The following is a 12,958-nucleotide window of genomic DNA, read 5'->3' on the forward strand; positions in this document are numbered from 1 at the left end:
CCCACCGATCCCGGACTCGAAGAACATCTATGTATATACCAGGCATAAATCTTTTGAAACTTTGTATTGGACACCGATGTTCCGTTACGGACCTGTGCATACAATGGCATGCAAAAGCGTCTGGCCATCACCAAAGGAATAACTTTTTGAAGATTGGTTAAAACGGCTTGAGTTTTTCTTAGACGTCAGAAGAATTAGTTTACTAGGAAATTCATAAAAAAATTAATTAAGTATTACCACTGGTCGAAAGTGCGAGGTAAAAAGTAATTGTTAGGATTTATAACTTTTCTATCTGCGTCTGTAACGAAAATTTAAAATAAGCCTTTTGTACAATATATTGATAAATGGGAAACTTGTAGTACATAATTAGAAAATGAATAGCGACTTCTGTAAAGCACTATACATATATTACATGTATACATGGTAAGTCATTAAGAGAAACAGTATTAAAGTAAAATGATAAAAAAGTGAAACCTTATTTATTCCACTGTATTTCAAAATTAGAGCAAAAATGCGCAGTCAGCCAATCAAACAAGAGATCAAATTTGGAATTCTAAAACGAATCAACTGGACATACATAAGTAAATAATGTAGGGACAAACAAAACGTAATGAAAATTGTTACAATAACGGCATGAAAAATGTGATTGTGGTAACGGTAATTAATTGCTGGAAATATTGTTATCAGATACAAAGTACAAAGCGATCTACGTTAGCGGAGAGGCGAGGGAATATGGTTAAACGAGAGCGATATTCGATCGGTGACAAAGTGGCATAAATTTAGGTGGACTTCGGTGACAAAGTTGCGTCATTATCTGAGTCTAATGTCTTGAGACCTTTATTGTCGCAGCGGCCGATTATGACAGGTGATTTCGTGACACGGCTATTGAACATGTGATACGGGCATCAACCCCTCTTCCCGCGCGGCTGTCAGGTAATGGTCGGTATATGGATCGACGTGACGCAGACGAAAGGATGGCGGATCGTATCTGCGAAAACCCGGGGACGAGCAGCGAGAACATGAACGAAAATGATGTCTTTCTAAAAACTCGTAATCCCGCTTTCCCGTAATCGGATTTAACTAGGGCCAATCGGCTGGCGCCGATCGTATAACGAAACGAGCGATTGCGAACGAGAGAAATTGACGGCATCATCGACCGGCCGAGATTATATTTCCTGTTATTTCACCCCCGGTGATGTGATACTAAGAAACTTATCCAGAATAAATATTTTGCAGGAAGTCGGAGCGACCGCTTTCTTCTTTTTCTGCTTCCTCTTTCTATAAAATTCACTGGAAAAGTATCTGCAAATAAATTCACAAGATGTTTTGCGGGACTACTATTACTTACTTGGGTAAAATTTTGTCTACTACGTAACAATCGTTCCTTTTTCCAATGATTATAATAGAAATGAAATATAAAATCTAAAATTAACTTGCTTTAGTAGAACTAGGTGAAGTCCACAATATAATATAAACCTAATGTTAAACAATATCATCGTTTAATGACGAAACGATTGTTCTCAAAAACGAAAATTAGATACCAATACTTTATTAACGGATCAAGAAAAATTAAATAAAGCTTGGGATACTTGTAAAGCGCGTAAATTAACAACTAAATCAATGTTTTCTATGTGAAATCGGTTAACTCTACAATTTAAAAAGTAGATAAAATCGATGAAATAGTACATATATTTAGTTATAAAAATCCTGTTAATGTTTGTTATTCATTGATATGTATTATGTTTAATTATTTTGGCAGAAAAATGTAAGAAAATTTTAAAGGTATCGATTTGGCTAGTAAACAATCATTCTAGAATAGGATAATAATACTTTGTCTTTCGACGTTAGAAAACTGGAAACCTTCCATCATTGCGATTATGTACATTTAATAATATTACCCAAGGTTTACACCAGATATTGCACAATCGAATAATTTTTATTTCTGTTTTATTAGACCTTAATTCGATTTCAAAACTGTACATTAACGATTCATAATTAGCAAAGTAGAATATTATCTCTTAAATGATAAATGTAGTGTTTAGTCAGACTATAACGTATCATTCTAGGTCCTCTCTAGAATTTTGTATAAATATTTTCAGACACTTTTCAGTATATTATTTAAGTCTAAATAATCGAAATGTTCTAAAGAAGTTAAAAAATGATATCATATTTCTAATTTTCGTACAATAGCGAAAGTTAGTATACAGAAAATTCGTTTCTTATACATGGAATATTCTAAATATGTTTCTGTTCTAAATTGTGGAATGCAAATTGGTATGTACATTGCAAATGAGTCGTTTTAATCTGCCGCGAGCCAGTTAATTAAAAGGGGTTGCGTTTGGAACGCGTTGGAAAAAGAGGAAACGGGTGTCGTCGAAAGAACCCTACGTGGAATATCTCCGAGCAACCGAGTCGACACTTCGGCCTGGTTACGTCAGAGTTACAAATCAGAATATTTATCACGAGTCTGAAGCTTCTGCGGTGGCTGTGCGCGCTCGATAAAACGGAGACGCCTTCGGCGCCGTCGCGCGTCCTCTGCTTCTCGATACACGCGTACCTGTCGCCTTGACGAGAAATGAAATCTAGTCGCGTGTCAATAGAGAGCTTCCATTCCTATTGGCGATATCGCGGATCCATATTGTCGAGGTTCCCGAGAACGGAAGTCGTAGAAGAAGAGCTACGATAAAACCTCCAACGCCAATGCGGAAAGTATTCCTTTTTCAAGTGTTCATAATGCACTAATCTCAAATATTTATCATTTATACTGATAAAAAAATTGTGCCAATGCATCGAACTATAACAGAATGATTGCTGTTGGTTTGGAAATGGTGTTAAAATATACTGAACATGGAGATTCATACGATCAATAGGGTAAATAAATTGTATCAGATTTTCCATCCCTAATGAGCAGCCAGCGGATTTTATGCATTTACGACAATAATCAATAGGCGGAACTTAAAACAGTAACAAAATTTAAGAAATGTCAAAAATGCGGAGACGTTACTTTCAATCAGTTACAATTATATATTTACACAAGAAATAAATCTTTATTTAGCTTCATATATGTCCACGCAAATGTTGTAGAAACATTTTATTTTGCATAAAGATCCGCTGTTTACTAATGAGAGATGGAACACTATGACCCATACACACTTTTTATTGGCTCGCGATCCGCTCTCGATTCAATCACATCCCTAAATATTCATAACGTAATTTCGCTCGCGACTCGATCGCTCATTGAAAATCAGTTTCCTTAAAACTTTCATACCCTGTGCTGGATCTAGAGAGGATTTTATTTTTATCTTGATTATCCATTAGAGCTGTACTCGTCACAGAGGGCAGAGAATGAACTTACATATTTCAAAATAGTCTGCCTAGAAATTAATATTAAGTATATTAATCCCTTGTGGTATTATTCTCTTCGCAGTAACAAAATAATCAGAACTTTTTTATCCTGAATAGTTTCTTAGTCAGAGAAGAAAATTTACATTTATTGCACATCTAAAAGAGATGAATGACATTCCTATTTGGTAGAATCTTTTTGCAATCTTCATCATATAAGTATGACTTGTTATTATACGAAAAAGATTAATGTATAGTAACCATCTAATGTAATATGATAGACATTATAAATTTCGGTAATTTGATTCTTTATAATCACTGATAAATGTTGCATTAGTTTTTATATGAGAAGTATAATATCAAACAGGGGATGCGTCCAGTCCGAACCAATTTGAGACGTAAATATTTAAAATGAAAATTTATACGTATTAGTACCGACACATGATACTCATATTAATTAAAGTTGTTACATAAAAGATGGAAAATATTATATTTATAATTATTGAAGTATTAATGGTCAATTGTTCTCGTTTGCAGCACAGGGATATGAGCAGTTTTATCACTGTAGATACATACTAGCGGTCACTAAATATCCTTTCCAAGCAAGGTAACCGAGACGTAACAGACACAAAAGCGTTATCCAGAGCGTGAACACGCGCATTCGAAACAGTAAAATAACATTGACTACCTAAGCAATCATCTTTACCGTATGGAATAACTAGCAAGTTTCGAGGAGTCCATTGTGCCGCGTAAGTACAGCATACTATTCCGGAATCGAGCACCCTGAAAAATTCCGTAATCTACATAGAGCTAGCTAAGATACCAAACGAACCGAGAATAAAGCGAAATAGCCAGCGGCAAATCTCCGGAAAACGATACGACGAGTAAATCCATCAGAGCGATACATCGCGGAAAGGGAGCGATCGCGAAAATGGCATTGCGTGGTAGCAAACGGAGCCGAAAAGCCAGCCAGCGAGCGAGCTCTGCGGACCTTACGGCCCCGGTGTATCAGCGAGAGCGGAGGCAGCGAGTCTCGTCGAAAGCAGTTCGTCGAGAGATCACGGCAGCAGGAGCAACAGAAGGTAGGGAACGGCAGCAGTTGAACGTGAGGATCATGCCGCTCGCCCCGTCCTTGCCAGCACCCCACTATCCCCTACACTCTTCGTTCCACATTCACCTGAACGCATCGATCGTTCTCTCTCTCTCTGTTCGCACGAGAGAGGGGGCGTGAGAGATGGACGTGGCGGGAGTAGCGAGAGTCCTGGGTGGAGAACTGTCGGAGGGGTGAAGGACGAAAGGTAAACGGTATGGTGGGGGGGAAATGCACGGAGGTGGGGTGCGATCGCTAGCTAGCACGTGGTAGGGATAATTAAACCGACACAAATGTGCATACGGGCAGCGGTGTACGGAAGGACGAAGAAAGGTTACCATAGCGACGTGGATGGGATCCGGCCAATCCCGGTCTGGCTGGTAGGCGTGGCCTCTACATTGGCCCCCCCGAGCTCGTTTATCGTTGTCCCTCTCCAACCAACCGATCGGCCGTCCTACCGATGCCAATGGTAGGGGAAAGGACGAGGGTGCAAGAGAGAAAGAGCAACAAAGGGGGAGGTAGAGGTAGATCGCGAGAGCCGGCGAGACTACCCGATTGCAACGGGCGCGTACAAACGTATCATGCTGGGTAGGGCCGGTGCCGAGATGCCGGCTTGTAAACGAAACCAGTTTGCTATCCGATACGATCCAGGCAACAGCGGCCTCGCGTGATATCCCCACGGCTGAGGAGGAGAAACGTCAGCGCGCTTTTCGCCGGTGATCCCGAGGATATGTACCTGGCGAACGTTACCTACGTCGAGAGTCGGTTGACAGTTACATCGGGGTGAGATATTCCAGTCCGGGACACGCAGGCAACCGGTCAGCATCCCCCAGCCGATCGCGACACGTCGCCCTGCGATAGTTATTTAAGATCGTCCAGTGCCATCTAGAACACCCAGACAAACGGAAGTGGTAGAGGATGCTGTCGAGTCGTTTGTCAGTCGTAATCGGGACGTCAAACAAAGACATTTCACCGGGTCGGTTCTGAGTTGTTCGCGCATCACGAGACTTGCGGCGTTCCCCATTCAGTGAATCCGTTCGAACGAAAATACGTAGGTACTTTCAGTGACATAGCATGAAGTGAGGTTCCATATATGGTAGTCCAGTGATCGGATGAAACGAGGTGAATAGAAAATGGGTCCGATGGCAGGCGCATCATGAAAACTCCAAAAAGCAAGCACAAATCGAGTGGGAGAGTTTTTTGAGTCCGGCGATCCGACACTGGTGCGTTCGGAGACAGCCGAACCCTTGGAATCTAGTGAGTACGAAATAGCCGAGTGATTTGTGATCGCTGCGGTTCTAAAGTCGAGAGAGGAGAAATGTCAGCTGTAGCGCCAGCAGGGACCGGTGCCACCGCACCCACTGCAAACGGTCCTATCGTGCCTGCACCCGTTTTCGCGTTGCCGACGTTATCGTTCACCGTCGGCCAAGTTGCTACCGTCTGCGAAACCCTGGAGGAAAGCGGTGACATCGAGAGACTGGCCAGGTTCCTTTGGAGCCTACCGGTCGCGCATCCGAATATCCAGGAGCTGAATCAGAGCGAGGCGGTGCTCAGGGCTAGAGCCATCGTCGCCTTCCACTCGGGACATTACAGGGAGCTGTACGCCATTTTGGAGAGGCACAAGTTCACCAAGGACTCGCACGGGAAACTACAGGCGATGTGGCTGGAGGCCCATTATCAGGAAGCTGAGAAACTCCGCGGCAGACCGCTCGGCCCAGTCGACAAGTACCGAGTTCGGAAGAAATTTCCGTTGCCCAGGACCATCTGGGATGGCGAGCAGAAAACTCATTGCTTCAAGGAGAGGACCAGATCTTTGCTGAGAGAGTGGTACTTGCAGGATCCTTATCCCAACCCCGGGAAGAAGAGGGAGCTAGCCGCCGCCACCGGCCTCACGCCGACTCAGGTGGGGAATTGGTTCAAGAACAGGAGGCAACGGGACCGCGCTGCTGCTGCGAAAAACAGGTACGTCTGCAGCTAAGCTTGTACTGTAACGTTACGATAATGTTCTGGACGAGATGGAGTACAACTGCTAAAAAGAGTCCCCGATCGTATCAGTTCTCCAAAGATAGACCAGGACTTCTTTAGACACCCCATAGAATAGCATGTTGTAGTCGTTGAATAATATCGATTGCATTAAAATAGTAACGAAACTCTGTTCCAAGGATTAAATTGCTAGCTTAGTGTTTAAAGTAATTATGGCCATAAATGTTTAAAAGCTGACACTGTAACGAAGAGTCAAACGATCGAAGCTGGCGAAGGATTCAAGCGTTTCTTCGCGACATTTTCCACGGTATCTTTTTTCCAAGTAATTTACACTTGCAAGACAAAAAAAGTTTTGCGGTCATTAAGTAGCATTTAATGGAAGTTAATCGCGAAACGATTAGTGGTTTAGGTCCCTTTAGTCAAATTGTTGTGCTGTGTCCTTTGCAAACGAGCCTTTGTGCCTACCCCAAGGTCCCCGCGCGGAGGGTCGCGTAATTTCATTTTGACGTCCGACGGAGGGTCGCTGCCGTCGGGCGAACAACGATTTTCGAATTACGTCTTTCAAATTGTATTTCGTCGATGCTTTCCTCTGCTCTCGGCCCGTGATATGTCTGCATAGGAGTTCTGAATTGAGTCTAAACGGAGTCCCAGTCAATTTCGCGTCGTCTCTATCCCAGCCGGGATATTGAACGACCTTATGCGTCTGCCAATAAATGCCCTGTGCCTTTCTACATCTACGCACATTTATGTTACAATTTTAATCGGAAATTTTCTTTCGTACACGACCGAGTAAAAAGCAAAAGTCTTCGGCACGACGGAACGCCGAGATAGAAAGGAGAGAAAGACATTTTGCCGTGCAATATCCGCGAGCAGAAAAAGATAACGAGTTGCAAAGTAAAAGTGTTGTAACCCTTGAAGCTTTTTTTTTCAACGCGGAAATAAAAGAAAGCTGTATGATAATCCTCTCCGCTTTCGGTTAGTCATGACTGGTCATCGTTCCTGATGATAGAAAAACTCAGTACACCACCTGTCGATTCCGTTCCGAGCTTCTCCATCTCAGGTAGTGCCTGGTGGCGGTATTGTTAGAGTATTTGTCGCTGGCCGGCAGCGACGGGTATTATTTCCCTTACTGCCAAGAAACTCGAACTGGGGTTTCCCCGCAGTTCCAGCGGTAGGCATATATCTTCCCGGGCACTTAAACGCTTTGCCCAGATTTCTTTTGATTTACAAGTCCTGGGGAAAACCAACGCGTCTCCGAACAAATATCCTATTCCATCGCGGCTAGAACACACGATTTTACGTGCGATTCACCGTGCAAGGACATCCAGTGTATTCCGTAGTGCAGTTGTTCGAATAAGGTGAAATCCTTCAGACGGTAGAATGCTATTAATGCACCGCCCAGGGTACTGTTTATCCTCGTTTATCCATAATGCACGAAAATCCGTGAAATCCCAGTTCCGTGTTCTCCGAACGGTGAAAAGAGGCTCGCCAAGCGTTATAAAACCTATTTCATTGCAGTGTTTTAAAATGCCGACGGTTATTTGTGTTCACGTTCCGTCATCAAATAATCATAATAATATTGTCTCTTAACTGGCTGCCCGGGTATTGGCGTTTCATACACAGACTATTTTAAGTTTCATAATGGAAATTGAAATGGGGTGGTTGGATGACGCGAAAAACGGGGGACTGTCGGTTCGAAGGGATACATTGAAAAGCTCGGAACTTATTCTTCGGTATGCCAGAAATTTGATTATCTGCTTCAAGATAATTGATTTATTTGCGGATATATTTCCATTTTTTCCGTTTGAAATCTGCCCGAGTCGGATTGTTTGTTGCGCGCGTGGACAACGGTAATTATTGTGCTCTGAATGGAGTCATTAATAGTTATTACCTACGACGTCTATGCTGTAATTGATATATCGTTAACGGTTGAGGATCGTCCGACTGTACTGGTTTAATTGATCTTGATGAGGCTGCGCAACGGGAAAAAGATTACACGTTTCGAACTTGTGATGTCCATCCTCGCAGTCACCGGGTCGTCTGCTCGCGTTGGAAGACGCGAGAAATTTTTGTAACGTAAAGATTAATATTTTAATATTGCGATTCATGCAGTCTTTTCGCAGAAACCATTTTTTAACAGTAAGATAAAGATTTTTGGTACTCTTGAAAGGAGATAATATCTATCTTTAATATCTATCTATCGAATGAGAGACAAGATGAGTATATAATAAAGCGGAAAATATACAAGGTGTACGACAAAAATAGAGAATGCATATACAGAAGGCGGAGAATAGTTGGTGTGTAATCGTGACGCCCGCGAAGACGCAAAATTGAAACAAGGATGAGGTGATCAGTCGATCGAGACTCTAACAATCAAGAGCTTGATGAAAGACCAAAGCGCGTGAATAATGACACGATGTAAGTAAAACGAGAGCTGATGCTAAGAGTGTTACTTCGAATCAGAAATGGAACAAACGAGCGGTGAGAATGCTTAGTGCAGCCTTCTTTATACTCTGGTGGGTCATCGGTTTCGGAGGGAATAAGGAGTGGGATTTTGAAATTGAGAGAGAAATGGATCGCACCAACGTTTGTTAGATTCCAATGAAATTTCCAAGGAAATAGGCAACGGATTTGACATAGGGAAGAAATGATACGATGGCCCACGCGACAATAACAGCGAGTTCAACGAACATTTGACGCGCAAGGTTTACAAATTAGGTCGATTACCTTGCCGGTTGTCGCCGAACTCGAACAGCTGAGATCGTTGATGAAGCAAAAACTACCGAAACGCGATAGTTTTTGTGCCTCACCAACGACTCGTACACGAAACGTAAATAGATGGATTATTGCCCGGAATCGACTCGCCGCCGGACGATAATCCGATCGTAGGATTTTGAACAACGGGAACGAAATGAAGATATAATAATAATAATAATAATAATAATACGACCTTTTTGGTCTTAAGATTTTTAATAATTTCTATCATAATATACTTGCAAAGAAATAAAGTTGAATGATTCCACACGGAAGCCGTCGGAAGCATCTTGACAATCTCTATAATTTAAAAAACTTTGCATCCGTCAAAATGACGGGTTCCGTAAATCTACTGTTAAATTATTAATTTACTGAAAGATAATTTACACAAACACCTCCTCGAACATTTATGTGGAGCTCGCATTCAGCGTGCTAATTGGATAAAGTTCTTAATTGCGTTATTCTGTAAATTATTTTCGGCGTTATCAGCGATCTTCAGCATCTTGGCGGTGGCGGGGGAGGGTGAACAATGACGCATTAGAGACGGCAGGAGGAGCACGAAGACAGGAAGAGGTCCCCGATTCGTCATGGATTCGCAAAGATATTCGAGATACCCTGAATGACCAATTCTCTTTACATTTCCGCCGATACAAGCGCTGTGTATTCTAGTCAGGTTATCCAACAATGGCCGTGCCTTACCTATCGTTACCCGGCGTAACGACATTTCGTTTCTGGCCTCGAGCCATTTTCCTGCATGTAATCCTGCGAATCCCCGGACGAATCCTCCTCAACCTTCGCCCCCTTACGTACAGTCAGCTTCGACATGAACAGAAAGCTTTATTCCATTTTCTCGAAAATATCGATTTGCGTATTGAGCACCGGTGTTCGTGCGGTATCGATACCATTTACCTCTGCAACGTCTACGGTTTAAGTGTCGTCCATATTGTCGCATTCAATCATCAAGGTTAATTCATTGACGATTACTTGTCGTTCTTCAATCGTTTCTGTTTTAACAGCCGTAAATCATTTGTTGAATGCATCTTCGAGCAGAAATGTCCTCGGAATCAAAAACATACATAATCAAAGTACAATTGAACAATACGTGAAATCGGTTAAAAAATTAATAGATTATCGGAAGATGTACAGTCGACTGTGCACTTCAACGAAACTGGTCCCTGAAGGTCAGCGATGAGGATCATTGGAAAGATCGGAAAGCTCTCGTTTGAAGCAATGCAGAAAAAAGGAAGAAATCATCCCCTTTGTTGTGTCTACGCCGCAACGAGATTCCCTTCGCGATGTATTTTCAACCCCCGGCGTAGAGGTAATACGCGGACGAGCCTCCTTCCATCGCGTAGTCGTCGTCATTTCTCTTGGGGTGGGCTAGGTAGACACGTAGACAGGATACAGTGCCCGCCCCGAGGATCCTGCAAGGTCCTTTCAGGAACGTCGATCCGCATACTGGCAGCCTCGCGGTATATTTTCGCGGTCCAGTGAGCGAGTTATTCAATATGCTCAACCCCGAAAGCCCCGGAGCAATCTCCGTACTCGTACGTACCCCACTCACATACACACACGCACACCTATACACGCTGCCGCCGAGAGTCGGTGCTCGCCCGCTTTGCTCGCTCGCTCGCTTGTTCTCCCGCTTGTCCGCGTGCGCTCTTGCAACCCGCGTGTGTGTCGGTCGGGGCGGTCGCTTCGCGCTATCGCAACGATTACGTCCATGTCTGTCTATAGTCTATACAGCGGCTATCCGCGTATATTACGAGGACGAGCCTGGGACACGTACGTTTTGCCTGCTGGTACTCTGCTACACGAGCGCAATCGGTCACATCCCGCAACGCGCTACGTTGCGGGTACTTGCGGGTCGTAAAGTTCGCTCGGCGACCGCGACCAACATCACGGTCGCATAATTTCTGCGACAAAGCGCGAGGAGCGACACGTTTTCAGTTAACACTGATTTATCTTTATTACGCCTAGATCCAATCTTTCCGGCAGCCAAAGGCTCGAAACACGAACGCTTACATTGGTAGACTTGGAAGTAGAGGATAGTATCGTGGGTGTCGCCATGTTCATTTTACACGATCGTGTGAGGCTTGAGGAGGGTTAAATTTTCCGTCCTGAGGTTTCTACAAACGATGGAATTCTAATAACTAGATTTTTATGCATTCATGAAGAAATTGGCTGAGTGAAATATAAAACAATCTAACCATATTGGTATGTTGTTTTCAATGTATCAAAATTATTAAGGGATGAAGTTACCTTTTACTCAATTTCTGCTTCTCATAATCGGTGGAGAACAATTTTAGTTTGCGTAAAGATCCGCAGTCTACTAATAAACATCGCGAATTCGGGATAAGTTAAAGTATAAGGAAACCGGAAGTGGAAAAAAGAATAAAATTGTCGTAATTAGGGCTTTGTTCTGAGAAATTAGATTGGAAAATCTGTTCGGTGTACGCGCACTCAACCTAGTCTGAACTTAGATTTTTGTATGCACAGTCTTTATTCTGGAAGACTACTTATTTCTCTTAGGTCCTAGCTATACCTTTATTAAATGAGGATGTTAATGTTTATCAGTGAAATTCACAGACTTGAAACTTGAGTAATTGCACAAAGGATGCTCGAGTGAACTGAATGAAAGTATCCATTTTTTCGTTGACATTGGTTCTAAACAGTGGGAGCTTTGTTTACATAGTACAAAAAATAAGAATTCATTGAGGAATTCCAAGATATTGTAAAGAAAATTAAGACAGTACTCATTCAATTCATGGATCTTACCCAATTCGTGCGCTCATCGTATAGAATCACCCCCTGACCACTTATGCTGACATACAGAGTATATTTTCCGTACTTTTATTTAACTAATATTGAGTAGTTAGTTGGTACACTTCTATAAATAAATACTACGAATAAATAAATCAAACTGTATCACTTGAGAGCGATAATAATACGCACGATATTCGGATTGTTAACGACAAATTGAATCATAAAGTGTTCTCTTAAAACAACAATGTGTTCCTAGTATTAATTACAAGGATTCTGCGATAGTTACCATTGGAGGGATGCAGTGAATATTCCCAATTACGGGTACAAAAAATAATCGCGTCATAGAGACAGTTTCTTCTTGCTCTATAATTTGAGAATAATTGAATAGCTATGAATTGCCAGATTTGATTGCATATCGTTGTCTTCGTCTCTACAATATTTAATAAAAAATAATTATATCGAAGAATCAGAATTAATAGATATTGTATGTCCTCTACCTCTCTCGCGGAGTCGAAATATCAAATAGCGACATTTCAGGATATCGTTGGTGCCAGGGGTCGCAAGTTTACGCCCAGCCACTGGCGCCTCCTGTGCACAAAACCCGTTTGTAACTCGAATACAAATTTCCAAGAGCGTTACATCCAAGGAAACGAGGAACCATAGCTTCGGAGTGGCGAGACTTTCCGTAGGGACGCGAGAAGAGGGGATAACGACTTCAACAACCCTCCGCGACGCCGGCTTTTCGGGGGTGGCTTAGCCCGAGCGTGTTTCACCTCTCCTCTTTCGCAGTTGCCTTCGCTTCTGAAGTTACCAGATTTTGATAAAGTCCCCGGTGTATTAGAGAGCCGCGCTGTTTGCGTTCCACGCAGATCCTGTCTGGCTTCCACCTCGTTCACTCCACCCCCGAGGTTTCGTTCCTAACGGAATCCTGGGGTGGCGCCAGCTCTTTCTCCTTCTTTCATTTTTTTTTCCTCCACCAGACGAATCCACGATTTTCTTTCTTTCTTCGGCACCGCGAGTGAC

At 42.7% G+C, this 12,958-nt stretch overlaps 1 protein-coding gene across 1 annotated transcript in view; it reads left to right on the top strand.

The window, feature by feature from the left end:
- Positions 1-3,792: 3,792 nt before the first annotated feature.
- Positions 3,793-12,958, top strand: part of Optix (optix) — a 57,050-nt gene continuing 47,884 nt past the window's right edge. Inside the window, exon 1 of the mRNA XM_076447591.1 lies at positions 3,793-6,394. Within this exon, the coding sequence (XP_076303706.1) occupies positions 5,751-6,394 (644 nt within the window). The 5' untranslated portion in view covers positions 3,793-5,750. The remainder of the gene's footprint in view (positions 6,395-12,958) is intronic.

The sequence above is a fragment of the Lasioglossum baleicum genome, chromosome 3 (assembly GCF_051020765.1).
Source record: "Lasioglossum baleicum chromosome 3, iyLasBale1, whole genome shotgun sequence".
Lineage (NCBI taxonomy): Eukaryota > Metazoa > Arthropoda > Insecta > Hymenoptera > Halictidae > Lasioglossum > Lasioglossum baleicum.